Source organism: Peromyscus eremicus, chromosome 17 (genome assembly GCF_949786415.1).
Source record: "Peromyscus eremicus chromosome 17, PerEre_H2_v1, whole genome shotgun sequence".
Taxonomy (NCBI): domain Eukaryota; kingdom Metazoa; phylum Chordata; class Mammalia; order Rodentia; family Cricetidae; genus Peromyscus; species Peromyscus eremicus.
The window spans coordinates 31,619,051-31,643,245 of NC_081433.1; the positions used below are offsets into that span (position 1 = coordinate 31,619,051).

General features: G+C 42.3%; 1 protein-coding gene across 1 annotated transcript in view; it reads right to left on the reverse strand.

Moving 5' to 3' along the window:
- Positions 1–24,195, reverse strand: part of Mtmr7 (myotubularin related protein 7) — an 89,953-nt gene that overhangs the window by 51,647 nt on the left and 14,111 nt on the right. The window contains exons 2-4 of the mRNA XM_059244589.1: positions 13,441–13,563; positions 11,450–11,612; positions 2,701–2,858 (exon numbers count right to left, since the gene is read on the reverse strand). Coding sequence (XP_059100572.1) covers positions 2,701–2,858; positions 11,450–11,612; positions 13,441–13,563 — 444 coding nt within the window. The remainder of the gene's footprint in view (positions 1–2,700; positions 2,859–11,449; positions 11,613–13,440; positions 13,564–24,195) is intronic.

A 24,195-nucleotide genomic window follows, 5' to 3' on the forward strand; every position in this document is an offset into this window, starting at 1 on the left:
AAGTGCTCTACCACAGAGCTACTTTCCCAGCTTAACTAAAATTATTATTATTTTTTTGTTTTGTTTTGTTTTGTTTTTTGAGACAGGGTTTCTCTGTGTAGCTTTGGTGCCTTTCCTGGAACTCACTCTGTAGTCCAGGCTGGCCTCAGACTCACAGAGATCCGCCTGGCTCTGCCTCCCGAGTGCTGGGATTAAAGGCGTGCGCCACCACCGCCCGGCCTTGACTAAAATTTTAACCTTGTAATATTTAATACTAAATAAAGGTAATTTCAGGGATGCGTATGAAATAAAGGACGTGCTTAGAGAGTTAGGCCGCCACGAGCAAGTGTGGCAGGTGTCCTAGCTGACGCAGCGTTGCCAACAGAGGTGAGAGTAACAGCTGACCCGCCCAAGACCACACAAGCAGACAAGGGCAGAACTCATCGGACATCATCCCCATCACTGGCGAGTGTCTCCCGCCCCACCCACTTGAAAGGACTTGTGCCAAGGATAAAATACTCGTAAAGCAAGAGGGGAAAGGACATATTTTTCTCAATTGTAAGGTCAAATTCATACGAAGTGGATTAACACGAAATGATCTTCTTAATGGATGGCTAGTCAGAACTTACTATGTAAGACAAGTTTTGTTCTATTTCTAAACTGGCAATAAATAAAGATATTTCTGTGATGTTTCCCAAGTCAGAAAATCCCCAGGGTTTTCACCTTTTCTGTCACAACCCTCTGTACATGGCTGGCCTTGTTTTTTGCTGTGTGTCATTCTGGAAAAGAACTGCTGTGTGACATGTGGTTTTCAGCCTATGTAATGCAGGACTTCAGGTACTATGAATGAGTTGTATTTGTGATGCCAATTCTAAGGGGAAAGTCATCAAAAGTAAAAGGGCCATATTTTCAAGAAAATATTATTCACTGGTTGCAGCTCACATTATTTTCTTCCTTGATCAAGAACAGTCATACAACTGTTTTAAAAATAAAGACATCGACTTCCTTTACTGAAGTTGGACTTCCCTTCATTTTCATCTTAAGGCTAAAACATTTGTGTAAAAGTTGACTTTAGCAATGGACAATATGGTCTAGTTACATTAACTTGATACCTCACAAAGATGAAGTAAGGTATCAATTATTAGATTTAAGCATAATTACAAAGAAGATTCAGTATCAGGAGTAACCATCTGCATCACAAATAATCTGTATCTCCAAGATTTTCTGGAGAACAGTGAAGAACTACCTAATTTTAGGACAAGATTTAGCCTCAAACTACAACAATCATAATCAGTAAAAATGTTAATTGTAGATCTTACACAATGTCGAATCTGGACAAAGATTAGCAATATACAAAAGCACAAATCATGATTAAAATTAGTGATTAGAGTTGGGATGTAGCTCAGATGTTTTGAGTTCAGTCTCCAGCACTCTATAAATTAGGCATGGAAGCACATACATGTATCAGGCATGAAAACACTTAACATGTAGAGGCAGGAGGACCAGGAGTTGAAGGCCATTCTTGGCTATATGGTGAGTCTGAGTTCAGCCTGGACTACCTGAGACTGTCAAAAACAACAACAACAACAACCAAATAAACATAAACCAAAAGTTCCTAAGATCAGGAAACATGTTGGGATATGTCTTTAACAGCTACATAAATGATAACAATCACCTAAAGCAAAAGCAAAACAGTACCTCCAAATAGACACTGAGACAATCTTCTAGAATAAAAGAGCAAGAATGCAATAGGCAATTCAAAGAGTCGTTATGAATGGCCGATTTACACAGGCACTATTTACCTATCAAAGTATGTAACTATGGAAAAAAAAGGAGGAAAGTTAAGACGGAAGAGTGGGCTTGGGGTATATCTCAATGGTACGGCATTTGCCAGACATGCTCAGAACCCTGGGCTGGAACCTCAGCAAACAATACCCACAAATACACAACAGTTAAACCAAAGATATCATTCATGGTTGCTCTCTCTTTCTCTCTCTCCCTCCCTTCCTCTCTGCCCCCTCCCCACCTCTATCTCCCCTCTCTTGCTAACTCCCTGGAGCACTAGGAATTAATACTGAAGCTAATACTGATATGTGAGCTCATCACTGGAGGGAACAAGGGATTCACTTGGCACTCCTTCCCTTTCTCCACACTCCTTCCTCTGAGTATAGGCACATTTTTTTTTTTTCCACATCTCTCTAGGGAGCCTCTTGGTGACCTTATGTACCAATTGAAAATCCAGTGAGCACATCGAGAGGCTGGTGCCAAACTGCCATCAGAGTCCCTCTGATTTCCCCACTAATCGTCCCCTGTGCTATAAAAAGATGTGATGGGAGAATGAGGTCTCAGCCAGCATTCCCATCAACTGGCTGGCCCCAAAGTCTCCACTGGGCCCCCCTGAGTTTCCACATGCTCACCCCATAAGGGGAGAAGTATGCAGAGATGATCTTGAGGGACTAATTCTAGGTGCAGTTGGAAAAGAAAGCCAGAATGGGCCAGGGATGTAGCTCAGTGGCAGGTCATTTGTATAGCATGTGTAAAAACCTGGGTTCAATTCCCAGTGGTGGAGGGGGCAGGGAACCAGCAAAAAAAGAGAGAGACTTGGGGACCCTCAGACCTCATCTGTAAAGAGCTCTGGAGATCACCGTGATCCCACGCTAACCGCCGTTGTGACTTCATGCAGATGAAGTGTTTGGGTCCCACTGAGATGGTGCCACTCACTCTGTAGTCTCTGTTCACATCGCTGAGCTGCCAGTAGGTATCAGGGAGGCCCATTCTCTTGTATTCTTCACTGAGATCAATCAGCAACCAGCCCTGTTCTCTTTCTTCCTTATCCAGCTTGGGATTGAAGGAAAAGCAGTATAACTCCTCGTATTTCACTGCGAGAAAAAGAGAGTAAAGCCAAGTCAAGCGAAGTCAAAGCCAGAAACTGCCCCCAAAACATTCTGTCCCGGCTGGAGTTCACCATCCCAGCCTCCCACCCCTGGCAAGGGGACAAGGGCACCCTGCTGCTATGGACAGGGTCACACAAACCCCTCCCAGCAATGACAAGAAGACCTTGGGGCATCTGGATTCGACTCTGCAAGAGCCCCCTTCCCTGCAGAAAGTAGGGCCTTCCCTCGTCATGGGCAGACTCGCTTTAACTGCTTCAAAAGTGAATATATTTTCCAAAACACAGAAAATATGGAGCATGAAAACAATTAGGAACATAGGAATTCATCAGACATCTATTGTGTTTGGATCTGGAATGGGTTCTAAGAGGGACACAGTTTGATGCTCACAATATTAAGAAAGCAGAAACAAAATAGTTACAAAAGCTATGGATTATGTTACATGTTTCCGTTTAAAAAACGTGTATTTTAGCAACTACACATAATATAATCATGCTGCTCTTAAGATCTTTATAGGAGTCATTAATAAAATCAGTTCATAATGTACAGCAGCCTGTCCAAACTGAGGGATGCATCATGGAAGCTCTCCTTCAACTTGGCCAGGACGTTTTTATCCCTCAGGCTTGTGAGGTCAAGCCCAAGAGCTGCACTGCTTCCCTTTTCCCAATAAAATCTAGCATGTGAGCTTTTTTGCTCTGGTCTTGCCATATAAGGGAAGTACACAGTCCATCATATAAGCCATATTGCCATTACAAAAGTTCCTGCTGCCACATTACAACATAAAAGGAAACAGTGAAATTAATTTAGTAATATTTCAATACAGTATAGCTAATATAGTTACCTTAACATGTATACAGTACAAATCTCAGTAAAAACACATTTTGCTCTGTTTGGGGACTCCAGGTGGAGCCTGTATTCCTACAGGTTGGTTCAGGGACAGCCACACTTGAAAGTGCAGGGTGGCAACTGTGGCCTGTGGCTTCCATATTGGAAGTTCAAGACTAAAGAATTCCTTGTTTTATTCTAGAGTCTGTTCTACGAAACCCATCAATCCAGCTGGCAGGCACTGATGCTGACCCTCACTTAAAGATGGGAAAAGTGAGGCAAAGGAAGGAGGCTGAGGAACAGCACTCGTGCAGGGTCACTGGTAAAGGGGGAGTCCAGACAGTAAGACAGGCTGGCCACGGCACCATCTCAGTTCTTCCCTCATCCCCTCTTCCATCCTCTTAAACTTCCTTTCTCTCTCCGATGTGCGCCCATATCCTCACAGTTTTCCCAGGTCCTCCCATGTCGTGCTCAGCTTGCTGACAGCACTCTGTGCAGGCAATTTAATGTGCTTATGTGTGACCGAAGGTCCTATAAAGGACCTGGCCACCAACAAGAGGCCAAGCAAAACTCAGCCTTACAGTTGTTTTGATTGCTGTTAAGATGACTCACCCACATGAAAAGAAGGAAGACAAGGGTCATATTTTGAAGAAAGAAAAGGCATTTTCAAGGAGTACATCTTTTTCATTAGACATGTAAGAGACACAACCAGACCAATTACGGTCCACTTCAGTCTCTCCTGACGTCACCGTTCTAAACTTTAAAGCACAACACTGGCTGTGCACCAGATTAGAAAGGTGCACAGACACACACACTCACACAGACCAGACATGATCAGTAAAAACAGTTTCTGTCATATGAGCTAATGGGGAACAGCAGAGAAGACTGAGATCCTGTTCTGCGAAGAGCTGGTTCAATACTGACCCATCTTTTCCATGACTGGGTACCATGACTCAGACTTCTGCTACCATAACGCTAACTGCAAAAGCAATTTGTTGAAAGATGCCAAAAGGATCTCTTGAGAAATCTTCAGCTCCCTGGGGGTAATAATGGAAGTTAAGCTTCCTTTTGTTAAATGTTTACAAGTGGGTTTAAAGGTAGGAAGAGAAAAACATCCCGTGACCGACGGTTCTCTGTATGGGGCTGATACCAAACGGGCAAAGTGCACAAAACCAAAGAACTTTGGACAGGAAGATTCTGGAGTCGGAAGACATCAAACTAAGTTTACACTGAAATTATAAAATGTTTTCTTTTGGACATTTTTATAGAAAGGGATGATAAACAAATACTCAGGCCCAATTCTAAGTAAAATCCCCTACGAGGGCAAGGCAACCTCCATTTTATTTTTGTTGTTGTTGGCCAAACCTGGATCTTGCTAATGTACTGTGGATAAGCCTCTTACTCAGAAGCCAGCCTACACTGTACACTGGGCACTGTGTAATCTGAGAAATTAAAAAGTACCCTAGCACAGATGTAAATCTTACAGACTAGTTCCCATTTCATAATTGTTCTGTTCATCCCATCCTCAATGCTTATAACAAAATATGGCAAAATTTTAACAGTTATCAGGGAAGTAAGATCAAAAGAGTTTTTGGACTAAAGAAATGTTTAGGGGTATTCTGTTTGCAGGTATTTTTTTAAATTTCTATATTTACAAATTCTAGGCATATATTATTTATGAGGTTCAATGTGATATTGAGATAATATTATCATCATCATCAACATCATCATTATTGTGTGTGTGTGTGTGTGTGTGTGTGTGTGTGTGTGTGTGTACAGGTGTATGTGTCCCATGGCACAGGTGTGGTGGTCGGAGAACAACTTTCAGGAGTTGGTTCTCTCCTTCCACAAATGGGATCTGGGGATTAAACTGAGGTTGGTCATCAAGCTTGCACAGTGAACAATTTTAACTGCTATGTCACCTTGCAAGTCCTGTTAAGATTTCTGAAGTACAATATGGAAGGATTAAATCAAACTAATGAACTTCAAGTAATAAACAGGTTTGTGATGAGAACATCTAGAATCCAGTCTCTTAGCAGAGCTGACACGTATGATACACATTAGTAGCTAGGCTTGTCATGCTGTGTAACAGATCAACAAACAAAGTCTGGCTTATTCTTCCTAACTGGGGCTTTGGACTTCAGATGACCCCTTCCTTCTCCATTCACTCCCACTCCTGAATGTCCATCATTCTTTTTCCATTTCTGTGAGTCCAACTGTTTTAGACTCCTAAACTTGAATATGCTGTATATGTCTTCCTTTGTCTGGCTTATTTTATTTAGCACATGGTTCTCTATTTACATCCATACTTCCACAAGTATGATAGGATTTTTGCCTTCTCAAAGGCTCGTTAGTAGTCCACTGTTACTGCAAGGACTGGAGTGAGGAGTGTCTCCACAGGCCCGTGTACTTAAATATTCGGTCTTCTCTTGTGCTATTTGAGGAGGTTATGGGATCCACGGGATGTGGAGCTTTGCTGGAGGAAGCACATCACAGGGGAGGGCCTTGATAGTTTTATAGACTCAGTCCATGTCTAATTTGTTCTCCCTGCTTTCTCAGCTTGTGTTCTAGACCTCAACCCTTTGCAACTGTAAACCCAAATGGACTCCTCTTATCAGAACAATAGAAAAGTAACTACGCACATGTGTACTCAACACTTTTCTCTCCATTCCTCAGGTGATGGACACACAGGTTGATAACTGTGCGAGTGTGGATACTGCTAAAATGAACGTGGAAGGAGACACCTCTCCAGCGCAACAATTTCAGGTCTGTTGGGTGGATTAGGTGGTAGGTAGCTCTATGTTTAGTTTTTTGAGGAGGGTTCACACTATTTTCGATAATGGCTATACTCATTTATATTCCCACAGTACACAAGAGTTCTCTTTTCTTTATATCCTTTCTGATCTCAAAGAGTCTTTTCTTTTTCATGTTAGCCTCTCTCATAAAGGAGAGGCAGTATCTCAATGTGGTTTTCGCTCTTATCTCCCTAATGATGAGTGACGTCAGGTTTCTCACCTCCTACCCACTCAGATCTTCTTAGAAGTGTCTAGTTAGGTCCCTTGTAATTCTTACTTGGCTTATGTGTTTTCTTCACCCACAGTTTAAGTTCCTTATACAGTTTGGGTATCAATCCTTTACCCCATGTATGTCGTACAGCCCATGAACGAACTATTCCCTTTGTTGTACAGCTTTTCATCATATGGAAATCTTTAACCCTGAACACAGAGAAAATTATTGGCCTGTGAAAGCAAGGCCATATCTTTCAGGTGACACATCCTTCTTAAAACAGACATGATAAACATTCCAAGTCTGTGCCACACATCCATCAAAACACCTTCCACTGCAGGGACAGGCGGGGAGGGCTTCATTCTAGGGTGTCCTCGTTAGGAGGGCACACTGGACCTCTTCCTATGAAAAGCAAAGCAAACCAAAACAACAACAATGGAAAACAACAACAACAACAACAAACCAAGCTCCTGAACTATAGCAGTAATCTCAAGTACACCTTTAATTTTAAAAGTTGCTTTTTAAATCACAGAAAGTTACAAAGAAACCGTATTACTACATCATTGCATACTACCTACTGAGACAATATAATTAGCTTAACAAAGGCAGACTCGAATGTTTCTCTACCCAGACAAGCAAACTGACAATTCCTAAAATATTACATAAAATTAATTAAGCATGAATAGTTCTGGAAAGCCAGACTGGTATTTCAGTCAAAAGCATAATGAAAACCGAGCAGAGAGACATACACTTTCACTATTTTAGACTACTGCTCACTGGGTCTCCTCAGCCCTGGGAAGCAAGAGTCACCCCACTCCAGGCTCAACCTTCTCTCACCATCCGTTTTCCTGTCAGGTAGTCGATTTCCTGCTTCCTCCAGGAAACACGACTTCACCAAGTGTAAACTCTCAACTGGGAACCTGTCACTCTCCCTTTGCTCCTTCTCTACATGTAAAAGGTGGCGCCTGGCTGGTGTGGAGAGAGAGGTGGGTTCAAAGGGACACATAAGGGAAGAAGGAAGGTAGCTTGTTGTGCAGTTATCAGCAGAAAAAGTTATTAGAGGAGGGTATTTAGAAAAAAATAGAGAGATGTTATGTCCTTATAGAATAACTTGTAAAAATAGAGGCTAACTTAATGTTAAAAGTACTTTGAAAATTCAAGGAAAAACAAAAGGGAAGAGAAGGCCACAAGCTACCACCAGGATGCAGAACTATGCAGCTTTTAGGACCAGAAGTTAAGCGTTGAAGGCCTTAGACAGCACTGAATTAAGCCAACTCAAAATAAATGTCATGGGAGGCCCATCGGAGAACAGTAAGAAGGTAACACAGCCTCTTACTGGATTTTGCACCCCTGAAATAGAATAGTAAGGATGCCTCATCTTTACTGTGTATTTTAAACAAGTCCAAGTTTCAATTCTACGTTAAGGCTGTGGAAGCTAATGTCATGGAAGAGGACTACCAGACTCAGAGGACTACAGTCAATAAAAAAGAAGTTACCATGGTGGGGAAACGGAAGAGTCAGTAAAGGAGCTGCCTTGTAACACGAGGACCCGAGATTAATCCCTGTACTGACATTGCAAACGTCCAGGCATGGTGGCTCACATTGGTAATCTCATCGCTGCAGAAGAGACAGGCAGACCTCTGGGGCTCATCTGCCTGTCAGCCTAGCCTACTTGTTGTGATACAGGCCAGTGCGAGACTCTCTTTCAAAATACAAAGTAGCTTCTGGGAAGACGTCCCAATGGTTAAGCCCAGCTGCCCTTCCCAAGAACCCAAGTTCCATTGCCAGCACCACATGCAGCTCCTAATTCCAGTCCCAGGTGATCTGATGCCCTCTTCTGGCCTCCAACACTGCATACATGTGGTGCAGACATGAATACAGGCAAATATTCATATGCATAAAATACAAACTAAAATTAAAACAATAATAAAAACAAGGCGGGACAGCTCTTGGTGAACAATACTTGAAGTTGTCCTCCAGCCTCCTCACACATGAACACACGTGTGCAAAGGAACACACGACTATACGCACCTACACAGACAAAAATAAACTGCCACTGAAAATCTGTCTGAGTATCAATGATTTAGACAACATAAAAGGTTCGAATTAAACAAATGAGAAAAACTCAACCCTGAGATTTCTGAAAACCACAGTAAACGTATAGAGCTGTGGGTGTAATTCAGAGGCACAGTAAGCGCTTTGCGTGTGTAAGGCCCTAGGTCCGATTCCCACCACCAAAAGAGGGGGAAGATACGCAGAAGAATTGGGAATTAAGACGAACTTTTTAAAAAGGCTATAATTTGGTAAAAAATAAACATAAGAACTTATTTAAGTATGGAAGGATACACAAACCCTGAAGAAGGCAAGATAACTGATACACAAATAAACAGCAGGAGCAAATGAGAAGGGGGACTGAGCAGGCCCATGGGAAAGCAGAGCCCTCTGAGAAAAAGGCTTCTTGTAATCAGAGAGTTTCACGTCCTGATTAGTAAGTCAGACCCACCGGATTAACGAGTTGTCTCATTTGGGTCCAACCCTTCTTTAAACTAAATTATCTTACACTGGTATCTTTCAGTATCCGTGACCAACTGCTTAACCATCTTTGTTTATATGAAATGAAAACCAGTTAAAGCTCTTCCAATTTTCTAGTAGTCTTTGAAAATACCTCCTTCATGAATTAAATAAACTTCCAAACATTTTTTTCTAGAAAAAGAAAAGAAAAAAGAAAGTCTTCTGTAGCACTCTGCAATTAGCCATATCCACAAGAGATGAAATACGTGATCCATGCTGATGACCAGAATAACCACTGAGCTGATGCGGGACCATGCACTGTGCCCTTCACCCCCAACTCTCTCCCTCCCCTTCTCTCTTTCCTCCCCCATTCTCTACCTCTCCTCCTTACTGACATGCCTATAGGAGGAATAATGATATATTTTGTCAGCTGTGTCCAGATGATCTGTGAGGAACCATGCCTGCCCCCAGGAGAGAGCTGCTGCTTTGTATATGAACCCCTCTACCGGTCTCCTCTTCCTGACTCGAGTCCTGTCTCTGAGACTACAGCCAGTAACAGCACTGCATTCAGCAGCATGCTCTGGAACTGCCTGGGCTCTGTCCCATCTTCCCACACTTATTAAAACACTGTGTGTTATATAACTTGACATTTCTGATGCCAGTGTTTCAAAATGCTAGAAACATTTTAAATCCAATCAAGTGATAGTTTTAATTCAATTAATTACTAATGTTTTCTTTTATGGAGAAGGCAGCCAATCAGGTCTTTGGCTCCATCTAACATCTAATGACAAAATGCCACCTTTGAAGAAAAAGCATGTGTTTTTAGAAGCAGAGGGACCCTCACATAATAAGTCTCAGCACTTCCTGCTCCCACTACGTCGGTTCCCACACTTAGAGCTGCCTTCCAGCTCTATCTAGCCCTTCCCAGTTCTCTAGCTGCTCCTAAGTCCCATTAATCCGATCAGAGCACATTTATTACCCTGCACATCCATTAATCAGTGACTCAGAAATTGCTGGCACAAACTCCTCTTGCAAGCTCTGCTGCATGCGGCCTAGTCTCCATCTTCCCAGAACCGCTTTTCCAATTATAGAGCACCTCCAGAAAGTTCAACTGATTCTCTGGCTTACTCTGCAGTTATTCTTAACGCTGCCTTTGAAAGAAGAAAGCAAAGCCAAAATGACCAGATTGTGACAACTCCCAGGTACCACTTCCATGAAGTAGCACTGGCTCTCAGCTGTCTACAAACGAGGGAAGTCAGAGCCCAGCCCAATGCCTTTCTCAACCTGAACTTCTCATCCTGAACCAAAATGCATTTGGTAAAGGAACTGTGAGCACTTACCCTATTTCCCCTATTGACGCCTTCTGTGTGACACTGAAGTTCTACCCAGATGACATCTTTTTACAAGAAACCTGGAAGCATATTTCCCTTACGCAAGCTCACACAAACCTTGCAGAGAGTCAAGCACGCTTTTCTAGAGGTATACAGTAAGCTCTCCATCTGAAGACCCAGCTGCTGTATGAGCTAGAAGAAGACAGTTACACAGACTGCCCATTTTCCATCTTCAGACACTCTTCCCACCGCATGTGTGGGAGTGTTCTGTTGGGGACACCAAAAGGTACTCCATCAACAGTCACTGACGCTAACGAAAGCCTAGGTAGTTGTTACTAATCATCAGACCAAACATATATCCTCTCAAAACTCTGTCTGAACAAAAACAGCCAACACAGTAGCTCACACTTGAAATTCCAACCCTGAGGAAGCTGTAGCATGGAGAACTCCAAATTTTAGGACAGTCAAGGCCACACAGTGAGACCCTGTCTCAAAGAAACAAAAGAAAAATAAACAAGAAACTAGACCACTCTGGGTGGGGAAGAACGCACCTCGAGTTTTAGGTAACAATGTTTTCCACTCAACACTTTCTGCCCTAGGCCTCATACCAAGAGACTCAATTCCCAAAGTTGTGTAGTATTTTTAAAGTGACTTCAGACTGAAAGAAAAACACATTATCACCACAATCTAGAAAACGAGAATATGAAGGTTATCAAAAGAGGCCTAGCTCGTAAATAACTCAGGGGAGGCCTCAAAAGACAAGGCTGATGCACCAGGTGATCATTAGGGCCACGCTAGCATGCGAGTTCTAAAACACTGCTATTACTAAGCACAGTACAGATGCTTCACCATGATTTGTGCCTTTCTTCAGAAGTCACCTATCAGATGCCGAGTTCCTCTGCCTACCTGGCCGTGCAAGGCGTATCAGGGAGATGTACACGTCATGGCAGTCTCTCTCCTGCGGTATGACAAGCTGGACAATCTGAAAGTTCTTGCAGCGAATAAGCAGAGGACAGCCAGTAGCTGTCGTCGCCTGCTTTTCTATGGTGGAGATCTGACTGTGAAGAATCTAGACCAAAAGTTAATAGGAGCATGGTAAGCATGAGGAAGAAACAAAAGGACAAGGACAAACGGGTCCCTGAGCCACACAGACAAGAAACACTCCTCAAAACCTGCCTCGCTCCACACCTGCGCTCTGCTTACAAGAACCCAAGAGACTCCAAGTAAGAACAAGCTGTGCAAATCCTTTAGCTTTCGCTTTCAGCTCCAAACTGCCTGATATCCACACTTCTTACTTTGAAGAGTAATCTTCAGCATCTCAATCCGCACAGCTCCAGGTAGGGAACATTTTGGTAGTTGAAAGCTGAATGCATTTAACAGCTAAAATTAAATAAGGTCATGGGAAGTTAGTAAGCAAAACTTTGGCAATCCACAAAAGTTAGAGATGGCTCCACTGGGAAGTGCCACCATGCTCCTTAATTCCACACGGGATGCTCAGCTTCAGTGGACACTTGTTCTCTGAGCTGTGGGTGGTCAGGCAGTCTGCAAAAGAAAATACTTTGCTTTCTCATTGTTTCTTATTTTCAGTGGGCAGATCATAGTAGAGTGTGCTATTCTAAAATATGTACACAACGTGGAATGATTAAATCAAGAAAACTAATATACATATATCAACTTCCTGAACTATGATTTTTGTGGTAATAATTTGAAATTTACTCAAGAGATTTTGAAATATATAATACACTGTGATTTACTATAAACCCTGGTATACAATACAATCAACCTCAAAACCCTGTCCTCCTATCTACCTGAAACTTTGTATCCTTTGGTCAGTAACTCCCCATTCCTTCCTTCCTTCCTTACCTCATCTATAGCCTCTGCAATCATCATTCCATTAAGAAAACAAACTGGTAAGAAAATAAACCATTCTGGACTGTGACTCCCTGGCTTTTGAGGAGATCTATGATCTGTCCTTAAGGGCAGGTCTCCATGAACTCCTTGTCCGCTGTGTGGTACCGGCTACCTTCTTCTGCTAACTGTAGCCCTGTCCATGGAGTATGGGAATGGAATCTACAAGGCAACATTTTGGCTGTGGGCGATAAAGTCATGTTTTTATTGGTATATACTGTCAGAAATGTCTAATGCTTTGATGATCAAGCACAAATATACCTGATGATGAGACTAGTCTCCAGCTTTCCTTTTCTTTTTGAAATTATCAGAAAAGTAAAGTCAATATAATAAAACAATAGAACAAATAATTTATAAGATCTTGCATGGGAGAGGGGCCCCTGAGGTCCTACCCTTATTGGAGGAACTACTGACAATTGATAGCTGTTGAGAAAGGGAAAGTCACTCTCTTCTTGGGACATGGCCCCAGTGGTTAACAATATAACCATGTTTCTATGGACAGTCCTAACTGGACTGAGGCATTACTAACAACAATAAAAAGAGGAAATGAAGTTGACAGGGAGACAGGATGGGGGTACTAGGGGGAGTGGAGGGAGCGTATGATCAATACACATTGTAGTGAATGTATGAAACTTTAAATAATACCAAATATTTAGAAAACATCCTGCAAATATTAATTTACAAATATAAATTTACAGTAAGTCAGGCACTATAGACATGCTACAACTGATGTGACGGAGTCTCTTCTCCATGGCGATGACATGAAGTTCCTGCAGCTTCAGGCCACCGCTAGGCCTATCTTTGATGATGTCTAAATAATCAATGTTTAAAATATGTCAGTGCATCAGGTGGATATGACTATGATTTCAGAAGGACATCCTTTTTCCAACACACCCCCAAAATCATCTCCAAAATGCCCCAAATAGTCCATGTTCCCTATCCTGAAACAAATCAAAAAACAGGTAAGGTCAAAAATACGGACAGCATACCCAGGTTTCTTTCCTTGTGTCGGGTGCATTTTCCACGAATATGACGTGAGTCGCCGTCAAATACAAAGTCCCCAGCGCTGCCTTCTTACAGGACATTCGATCGACCAAGCGGACATTTTCAACCTAGAGAAGTTTGAGGAAAATCAAAAGATCCAATCACAAAATATTCAGCAACCTTATATTTAACTCTAAAACTTACATCTGAGAATATCTCCAATAATCAAATCAAAATATGCCCCTTAATTCAGTGGCAGACTATGATAATGTACCTCAAATAATAAAATACCAGTTATGAAAATATGACTCCAAATGTGCCACAAAACATTAACAGGCTGTATTCTTTCCTTGAGTGTTAAATAGGCCAGTGTTTTTATTTCATTATAGTTATACAAAATTTTGAATTTAAGTCAGCACATATATGCATTAAAGCTCTGCATTTACATAATGACTGTATGAATGAGTGATGTTCTATAGAAAAGAAAACAGCATGCTTTTCCATGTGTTTGTAAAGTTGCAGACATGGCATATGAATGTTTGCTTTCACATAAGCTACTATATTAGGTAATACAAAAATACATATGAGAGGAAAACGTATCAGAGAAAGGTCCATAAACGCTAAAGATTGAGATCTGCTGTGATTTGCTGGAAAATCTTTCTAATGATTCTAATGAATGGAATTTCCTCCAATTGTTGGGTGTGTAGAAATGCTTTTTATCAAATGTGTGTGTGTGTGTGTATGTGTGTGTATGTGTGTGTGTGTATTGCAGAGCAATTTCAAGGTTATTGCAGTAGGACTCTCACATGAGAGACCAGAGAAGCCAAGACAACGTGTACTGGGTGTGTGAAACTGAAACACAATGACTTCTTTAGTGAAACAGCTCCTTTTTACTTTAAGGTTTATTTTGTTTTCAGTTATGTGTGGGTTTGTGCATGTAAGCGCAGGTGCCTCAGCAGGCAAGAAGAGGGCGCTGGATATCCTGGCGTTGGAGGTGCAGGGGACGATGAGCCACTGGTTGGGTCCTTGAGAAGGACTCTTAAGTGCCATCTCCTCAGCTGTATGAAACACAACTCCTTTTGTCACACTGAATTAAGTCTAATATTACAGGTTTTACCTCTTCTTTGACCCAAGACTATTTTAAGACACCTTTTTTTTCAGTTCCCATAATTTTATTTACCAAAGTCTATTTTGAACGAACTTTAAGAAAGATATTATGAAACATCTACTGAAGGAGAAAACTAAAAAGATATATTTTTATAGCATTTCTTTGGGGGAAAATCATTTGGCTGTTTAAAGGTATGTAGCTAAATTAGCTAGGCTTAGTATACTAATTAACAATATATAAAAATGAAATACAAATAATTTTTTTCTGCCCTTAGGACTAGTGAAACTGAACTTTATTCTAATATACTGCACATAAGGTAACATAAAAGATTTATTTATTATGTTTACAGTGTTCTAGCATATATGTCTACATACCAGAAGAGGGCGCCAGATCTCATTACAGATGGTTGTGAGCCACCATGTGGTTGCTGGGAATTGAACTCAGGACCTCTGGAAGAGCAGCCAGTGCTCTTAACCTCTGAGCCATCTCTCCAGTTTTTAAGGTAGAAATATTCAGTATGGAATATTCTCCCCACAGAAATGAAAGAGACTATAACCACTTAAAAGTAATTTTTAGAAAGCCCAGGAGAACACCGTGAGGTGCAGAGATGCTGGCAGAAGGGAAGGCTTGATGGAATCATTCCCGTGACTTTTTGTTAACTTTGGATGCTGCTGCAGGAAAATTAAATTTCAAAGTTTGGCAATCATTCTCACAGGTCCCTGAGCTGTCAAAAGCAATTTCGAAGCTACAGAAGAAAAAAATAAATGGAGGAAAAAAATAAATGAGAGAAAAATACCCAAACGATCTGCCAGTGTGTGCAACAATACAAGAAATGGGTAATGAATGTGACAATTCCACTATTGGACAAAGCGTGTAAAGACAGAGCAATGTTCGGGGGGCCACTTCACAGTGCATGCTAAGGTAGCTGAACAATCTTCAATGGAATAAATGCCCCAATCCTGGCACCATCCTGCACACTGACTAGTTTAATAGCCTTCCTCATTGTTCAGCTATCCCAAGTCTATTTCATCTACACAGCAGTAACGCTTCTCATAGCTGAAGACGAGACTTGGAAAACTATTCATTTCTTGGACAAAGTTATTGCACCTTTTTGGCTGGCTCCTGAGAAGACTACTTATGACACACAGGGACTCATACTCTAGAAATGGCATTAAATATATGCTAAGGAAATTACACCCGGGATTTTGGGTTGTGCATTTACAAGTTTGGCATTTTTGAAATGAAATCCATCTATTGATTAATGAGACTGCATATCACTATGTTATTTATTTGGCATTGCTCTTTTCTTCCTTTTTGGGGCGTACAATTGTGATGCTTCTTATTACTAGTGTCTAAGCTTTGCTCAAACGCAGGTGAGTTATAGACTCTGGCATTCTATGGAATGTTAAAGTCATGGACAGAAGAGGTAACCTTGAAGAGTATGTCAACTGGGAGAGAAGACATCTGAGGAAATCTGAGAGGAGTGTGAAAGCATACAGAGGAACAGTCAGGTAGGATGGCATAAGTAACGGATTTCACGGTCAGCAGCAGAGAGAACGTCTAGGTCAGCCGCTGCTGGGACGTGGAATAAGGCAGCACTGGGCAGTAACATGGTAGACACTAGTCCTTTAGCAAGAAGAGGACTGGGAAGTCCAAGACTGGAAGCCACACATCGGAGGACTCGTAAGTGCTACGGATGCAAAATCCTGTCCACCTGGAAGTGAGGGTGTGACTGGACAGAAGCCACCCCAGAGCCACACGCAGCTCAAGTCGTTTTAAAGAAAGAGGTCTACTGTCAGAACCCAGTCCAAGAATGGAGTCGTGTGAGGGGAATTCTGAGTGCTTGTGAGAAAACGAGAGTCTTGTGACCTCAGTTTCTTCAAAAACACAGAATTGCTCTTTGAATGGGGTTTCGTGCCCCTCGCGGATGTAGTGGATAGGAAAAAGTTCAGCTGTTGTTAGTCATGTGCCCCTACAGGAAAACGTTTTTGGCACGGGTGGCTTATCCTTGTGATTGTACACCTTACTCATGTGACTCTTCTTAACCCTCAGAGTACAAACTGTCTGATGCTCCGAATAAAGTTGGCCTACTGCATGAGACTTTAGTCTGCCTCATTTTTTTAGGCAGGTTTATGTAGCTGGAAGATTTCTCCGCGGTCCTCGGCCACTTATAAAATAATCACTAGGAGGCTTAATATTAATTATCAACTGAATGGACTATGGCAGGCATCTTGCTAGCTAGCTATTATAGCTTAACCCTTTTCTATTAATCCATAACGTGCCATGTGGCAGTGGCATTATCGATCTGCTGGCATCTTGCTGCTCCTTTGGCAGCGGCTGGCATCTCCCTCTCCTCTCCTTTCTTCCTCCTGTCTCTCTCTTGGATTTCCTGCCTAGCTATAACCTGACTAGCCACAGGCCAGAGCAGCTTCTCTACTTACCAATCACAGCAACACATATTCACAGTGTACAGAAAGACATCCCACATCAGGTTTACGCCGCCAACTAGAGCAGTTGCCCACACGAGAGCAACCATGCTGGTGGCACTGGCATTAACTGATTCCATTAGGAGGTGTGTGTGAGGCTGTTATGGTCTTACACGTTAAAGGACTAGAAAAGAATCCTTTTCTAAGGGTCAGAAGGATCATTGAGTAAGCACATCTTTATGCCACTTATACAAAATCCCCACCCCTATAAAGTTTCTTAGCTTTTAAAACTGGGTTGTTGGTTTTTTTTTTTCAACTGTGGGGCAAACATTAGTTTACTTTAAGTTTAAAGATCCTCTGCTATAAAAGGAAAAACCATGCCTAAAAGCATAATCCAAGCCCAAGCACTGTCCATCTTTCAGTATACTGTGGAAAACATCTATGCCTCATTGCAAGTGGTATTAGATACAGAGTGTTTGAGGAAACGATTCCCACTCTAACAGGCAGGTATGAATCTAGCTTGTGTGCTTTACTGTGGCATCACTGCTGCCTTAGCCAAAATCGTCCAGATATACATACCAGCCTTGATATTTTAGAGACTCAAAATGTGACTTAGAAAGAGGCAGGTTCCCTGCCTAGCTGCATCAGGGAGTAAAGATAACCGGAAATAAAATGTGCCAAGGGGAGAAAGAAAACACAAGCCCCCGTGGAAGCTGGCAGGCATGCTCAGAATAGCTTTGGACTTCTACAGGAAAAGAAAACAAAGGTACTCAAAATCACCCTAGTGGCACACACCTTTAATCCCAGCAGTTGGGAGGTAGAGGCAGGTGGATCTCTGTGAGTTCAAGGCCAGCCTGGTCTATAGCTTGAGTTCCAGGACAGCCAGGGCTATACAGAGAAACCCTGTCTCGAAAAACTTAATAATAATAATAATAATAATAATAATAATAATAATAATCCTAGAAACAGTGTATACATCAACCCCAATCCAAGTTGTCATGGTCCATATAAAAATTACCACCAGTAATAAAGAAAAAAAAAGCAAACCTTTCAGGTGTGTTCTTGTTCTGTGCATATATTGCCCTATCTATTACTTTGGACATCTGACCTCACTTAATCCCCACAATACACTCACAAGCCAGGTTCTCTGTAATTCCCATCACTAAACTCTGTCCAGATACTTGATCAATGTCCTTAGATCGAGGGCACTAACTCTAAAACTTGCTTGGCGTTCATGTCTGTGAATACCTACCAATGCTTCTGAGCTTATTCGAGAACTGTTGCTTAAAAAAAAGTAACATGTTTAAGATAATGAACTCACAATTACTTCAAGCAATTTTATGCATAAAATTTCAGGCTTGAAAACAGGGTGATTTCCTTAGGTAAAATTACACTGCACAACTATAGTCACAAACACCATCGAGGCATTCTTTGAGACAAATCCAGAGACAGAAGCTTGGAAGTTGGAAACAAGAGCCCAAACACTGGTACAGACTGACTTTCAGGATTCTCAGAACTAACAGAAGAGCAAGCAAACAGTAAACATGTCATTGCACTCAACAGGAGGCCGATGTGCAGCACCGTGCTGGGTACTGAGGGAAAACAAAATGGGCAGGACAGCCAGTGTATGGTTTCCGGGACCTTACAGACTCAGTGGAAGAACTGCGACAGTTCAACATCCCCTTTTAATCCCATCCCTCCTCTGCTGGGGCCGGGCTGAAGGGAATAAAGGGGGTTTTGAGCTTTTCTAGGGCAGGGCTGAAAGGTTTCAGTCAGGACAAGGGCTCCATCTCCCAGTGCCAGGCCTGCAAGCAGACACCCTGGCTGCAGAACAACCACCTGCCCCTTCCCTTTTCTGCCCCAAGTCAGGAGGTGGGTCTTATAAATCACCAACAGACAGGACCTCTCTCCAGCAACTCTCACCACCCCATCTGCTAATCTCCACCAGAAGAGGATATGGCTTTCCACCCTGCAGGTCAGACCTGGGACTGGTGAACACTCTGGGCTGCAGAATCATCTGAGATGACCTGGGTAAGTACAGCTGCTCTGCAGGACAAGGAGTTCACAGGCAGAGTTACCATTCACTGAAAAGGATGGGAGAAGGACCAATGGCGGTGCCACAAAGTGTTCTCGGGCCAAATACCAAGTCTTCAGTGCTATATAAATTAGGCTGAAGGTCACTGTCAATCATTTAGGGGAAGAGGTCCAGAGACTGTTGAACAGAGAGAAATCAAAATGTCTACAGCAGCCAAAACCAAAGACAAGTTTATGTTCTAACCTAAGAAAAGCAGCTAGATAAATAGTTTGCCATGCTAAATTTGGTATCGTGACATTTTCTGACTCTACCAACATGAAAAGAAAAGTATTCACAAGTCAAGGGGCCTGTGCTCTGGACTGGATTCTGGAATGGGACTGCTAAGTAGAGGCAACTGAGTTCTCTGCTTTTGACCTGCAGGGAGAATCTAGGGGTCTCCAACATCTCCCTCGATTCCAGGATGCTGTAGCTCTGTCTCAACGGTGGCCCGGGAACACAAAACAGCCCCTGTGGAAATGTACATGGTAGTGACTGGGTACTAAAGAAACTGAGGCACGTGGGAAGGTGGTTGACCAACAGAAAACTCTTCCATCTTTCTAAGGAAAGGAAGGCAGGCCCAGCATCTGCGATGGCAGTATCTGAGCCAGTCCAGAGGCTGCACTGCCCAACACAGCTCTACACCCAAAGTGAAGCCATCAACACCGCAAATGCAGGCACACCTTCCTGGTCACTGACAGGCTTTCAGGCTGAGCTCCCCAGTCTTTTTCCTTCTATGGTATGTTAGGAAAAGACTAGCTGCATGCTAGAGCCCAAAAGATTTCCTAGGTTACTTCTACCTGCTGTAATTATAATTGGGTTTTAAGTCTGAATTAGTAATCTTATTACAGCAATAAAAAAAAAGCCCTTTGGTTGACTTAACAGAATGAACATCATCCTGAATCTCTATTTTGGCATTACATACAATATGACACCATTAACATTTTTTAAGATTGAATAAAAGAAAGCCTTTCTGGTCTAGTGAGATAGCTCAGTCAGTAGAGAGGATCTGAGTTCAATCTCAGAACCCTAATATTGCAAAACCAGAAAAGGGTCATGGGTCCAAACTCCAACCTCCAATTTCCTGGAAACTCCAATCAGAATCTTAGTACGTACAAGTGAAAAGGTGTGATGAAGCCAGAGGAGTGACAGGCAGGTTGGCTGGCCATCTGAGCCTCGTCTGCTCTGTTCTTAACAGGGCAGACCCCCATGGCCAATCTCAATAGCCTAGTTTCCTGATTGTCCCATGATCCACAGCAATGCCTGGAGGTCTGCAAAGGTATATATCCCACCGGGAGCTGTGAAGACCTCCTGCAACTTGGGAGAAACCTTTTGTGAGCCAAGTCTTCTTAATAGTTGTCTTCGTACCTTTTCTCATTGGTGCAGTGGAAAATACTCTGACCAAAGCAACAGAAAGAAAAGGCTCACAGTTCCAGGTTATAGTCTATCATGGCAGGGCATTCACTCCGTCAAGAGCTCCAGGGAGCTAGTCACACTGCATGTACAGTCGAGACATGGAGAGGGACAAATAATACTCAGTTCACAAACAATACTCATGTACACAATCCCGAATCCCCTGCCTAGGAAGTGGTTCTGCCCACAATCAAGATGGGTCTTCCTGGGACTGGAGAAATGACTCAGTGTTTATAAAAGCACTGGATGCTCTTCCTGAGGATGGGGGTTCAACTCCCAGCACCCACATGGAAGCTCACATCCATCAGTAACTCCAGTTCCAGGAGCTCCAACACCTTCTTCTGACCTCCATGGACACCAAGCACATATATGATACATAGATATACATACAGGCAAAATACCTATACACATAAAAATATTTTTGAAATTAAAACGATGGGTCTCAACACATCAGTTAACTAATTAATACATCCCCTCACAGGCATGCTTAGAGACCTATCGCCAAGTGACTCTAGATTCTGTCAAGTCAACAATTAACAATAACCATCCATTAGTCATGCAATATTTGCACATATATACTTGGAAATTCCAAAGTGGTTTTATTTATAGAAGATGTCACTATTTGCACAACAGTTGTGATGATGCTTCAAGACATTTCAGAGCTCCTGAAGTATCAATAGTCCCACTCAGAGTAATATATGAGAGGGGAGGGGAGAGAGGATGTATGTGTGTGGTAGTAGTGTACGTCTCAGTGGTTCTCAACAGAAGTAATTATTACTAAGTTAAGCCATAACAGAGGCCAGAGTTTACTTCTTCCTCCCACTGAATGCTCCCATCTATAGCAGACTTCCCTTGTGTTAAAGGAGTGGTAGCCAGAGATGGACTCGATTGTAGTTGGCAAAGCACGCTGATACATAAGAAAAACTGAAGCAAAAACCAATTCTTCAGACCATTCAGAACTGCTCTAGTCTTATAACTAGGGGGTGGTGGTGGTACATTTTTCTAATTTAAAAAGGAAGCACTTTCCTTTTCCTTCTTTGTCCAATCAAATAAAGAGCAGCTGTGACGGAGCGTCAACGGTTTTCCACCAAGCCTTTTGGTAGAAAAATCATGAACACCAACCCTTTCCCCAAAAAGCAGATTTAAACTGTTCAAAACTATAAAACCAATGAAAGTCTTTTCCCAGGACCATTTTATTCAAAGGTCAGAGATGGAAGAAGAACTACGGGAAGAGAAAAAAAAAAAAGTCACAGAGCACAATCCAAGGAAATACATGTCATGTAACCAAAAGAAATATTCTGCCTTCGGGGACCCGTAAGGCCTTCAGTACAACTCATGAAAAGATACACTGCTGTGCAAACTGAATTATTCCAAAAGCACTGTTAGTAAGAATAGCACCTGTGAATGAACCCATCGACAGCTAAGTCCTATCAGTTTAAGTTTTTCAACTTCATAAACTTATTATTTAGTTATGGGCATTTGTTGAATGCCTGTTGTGTGCCAGGGACCCAGACAATTTATCAAAGGTTCCCAGTGAGTAACTAGGCACAGATTATTTGACTCTGTGCATCGGTTACGAACCTTCTAGGAGAAAGAGAAATCTCAGCCTCACATGGCTCAGGCCAGAGATGTTACTAAATCAGATGTCAACAAAGGTCAGTGCTAACACTGGCTTCAGACTGACAGGAACTCAGAACACCCAGTTCCTCACACAGCAGCTCCTGACCACACCCTCCTGCAAGCTCTGGGCTGTCTGTTCCAGGCCACTCCAGCAACCCCAGCCTCACCACCCACCTCATCTATGGACAGACGCCCCATTAGTGTTACAGCTCCCTGGGTCACATGCTTCTCCAGAAAGCCATATAATGATGCAATGTGAGAGCTAGGACTGCTAGTACAGGATACACACCCTGCATACAGACTGGGCAAACATCTTAAGAGCCAAGGAGAGTGACAATGAATCAGCATACGTCTAACAAAGAATCTTGCCCAAGTTCTACGGAAAGACTCCTCCTCCTACACACTTCGACCGTGTCCCTCTATCCACAGCTGCAACAGCTCCCCTCTGCTGCTAGGGTCTTTCACAGCACAGGCCCACCTGATCGGCTTAACAGCTCTTCCTTACATTCCCCAAACGAGACAGACCTCACTGACTACTCTTGAAAGACACAGTGGCACATCAGAATTTATAGTCGAAGCCAAACCTTCACCCTCTTCCTTTCTGTAGCAACAGCTAGTTAGCCCACATTTTTAACTTTACCCTCTCAAGTACAAACTTTTCTCCGGACAGGGCCAGATTCATCCAGATTAACTGAAGTACGAGGATTTACATCGGGAAAATCCACACCCCAGTCTAAAGCAGACTCAGAATCCAGTGGGTTTAGACAGACACTAGAGAAGAGAAATGCATCCCTGTAATCTTGATGCAGTTTTGAAAACTTCCAGAACAGAAAGGTATACCCTAACTACATTCAAAAAAAGACGTTAAAATCTTGGAATTCCATGCATGTTAGGAGGATTTTTTTTTTCAGTGTACTAGATTTCAAAGTAAATAAGCAACATATTTCCCAATTTGCTGGAAATTTTCAAGTCCTTCTACCACATGGGAAATAGGAGCACTGGATGCACATACTTCTGAAGATTTGTGAGCCACATACATATTCTCAGATAATTCCTATAGAGTTATATTCCATCTGTGAAAACAAAGGATTTGAGAATTCTTCTTTTAAAATGAGGGGGGGAAAAGTTTCATTTCCTGTATTAAGGTTCTTCTACCTGACCTAGGTCAAGACACGGAAACCAGCTTGACAATTCTGCATAGACCTGAATGTTTACACGCATTTATTTAACTGCTAGGAGAGCAGGTCTGACTGACATTGAACTAAAGTTTAAAACTCCTCTGAGGTAAATAATCAAGTTACATGGAGACACAGAGCAGTAGCTGCTGAGGAGACAGAGTGCTCAGAACTCTTGGGAAGGCAGAAGAAGGGTGGCCCTGTGGCTCAGGGCCACCACAGATCTCTACCAGAAGCCGGCTCTCAGAAACGGTCAGACACTTGAGAGTCTGCATGGGGCCCAAGGATTTATTTTGGTAGGGTGACCCTGGATGTGTAAGCTCAAAGGAACATGTGTCGTTGAACAAAAGAACAGTCCCAGGATTTATTTCAACGCCATCTTAAAATAACCTCAACCAAAAATACCATTTTCTGCAAGCGTAAGAGAAAGGGACTGAAAAAAAAAATGTTTAAAAGAAAATAAATTAAGAACAGATGCTAGGCCTGATATAATTCAAATACTAAGTGAATGGAGCAATCTATTAATGACAGATTTATCAAATAGAATAAAGTCATTAAAAAAAGTTAACTTGTTTTGGGAGAAAAAGACCTTGCAGTGAATCAATACAAGAATGCTAGAGGCTTTTGTGTGTGTGAAAATGATGCATTATCACAAAATATCTAAAAATATTTCTAAATTTCTAAAATCCTTCTGAATTCGACATATTTCTGACAAAAGCATTAGCCAATAAAATATTAAATAAACCTTTACTTACAAAGCTCGTTGGAAACTATGGGAAAATATTTTTCCAAGGCCAAGCTGTGCCAAACGGAACTTATGGTGGTCCAACGGGAAGAGACAGCTAGGGCACAGAGAGAGGCAAGCCTTATCCTCTCCCACCAACCCTGACGACTCCGAGGGCCTGCGGATGGAAGAGCGGAGGCCAACCGTTCCGGGAAAAGGCAGG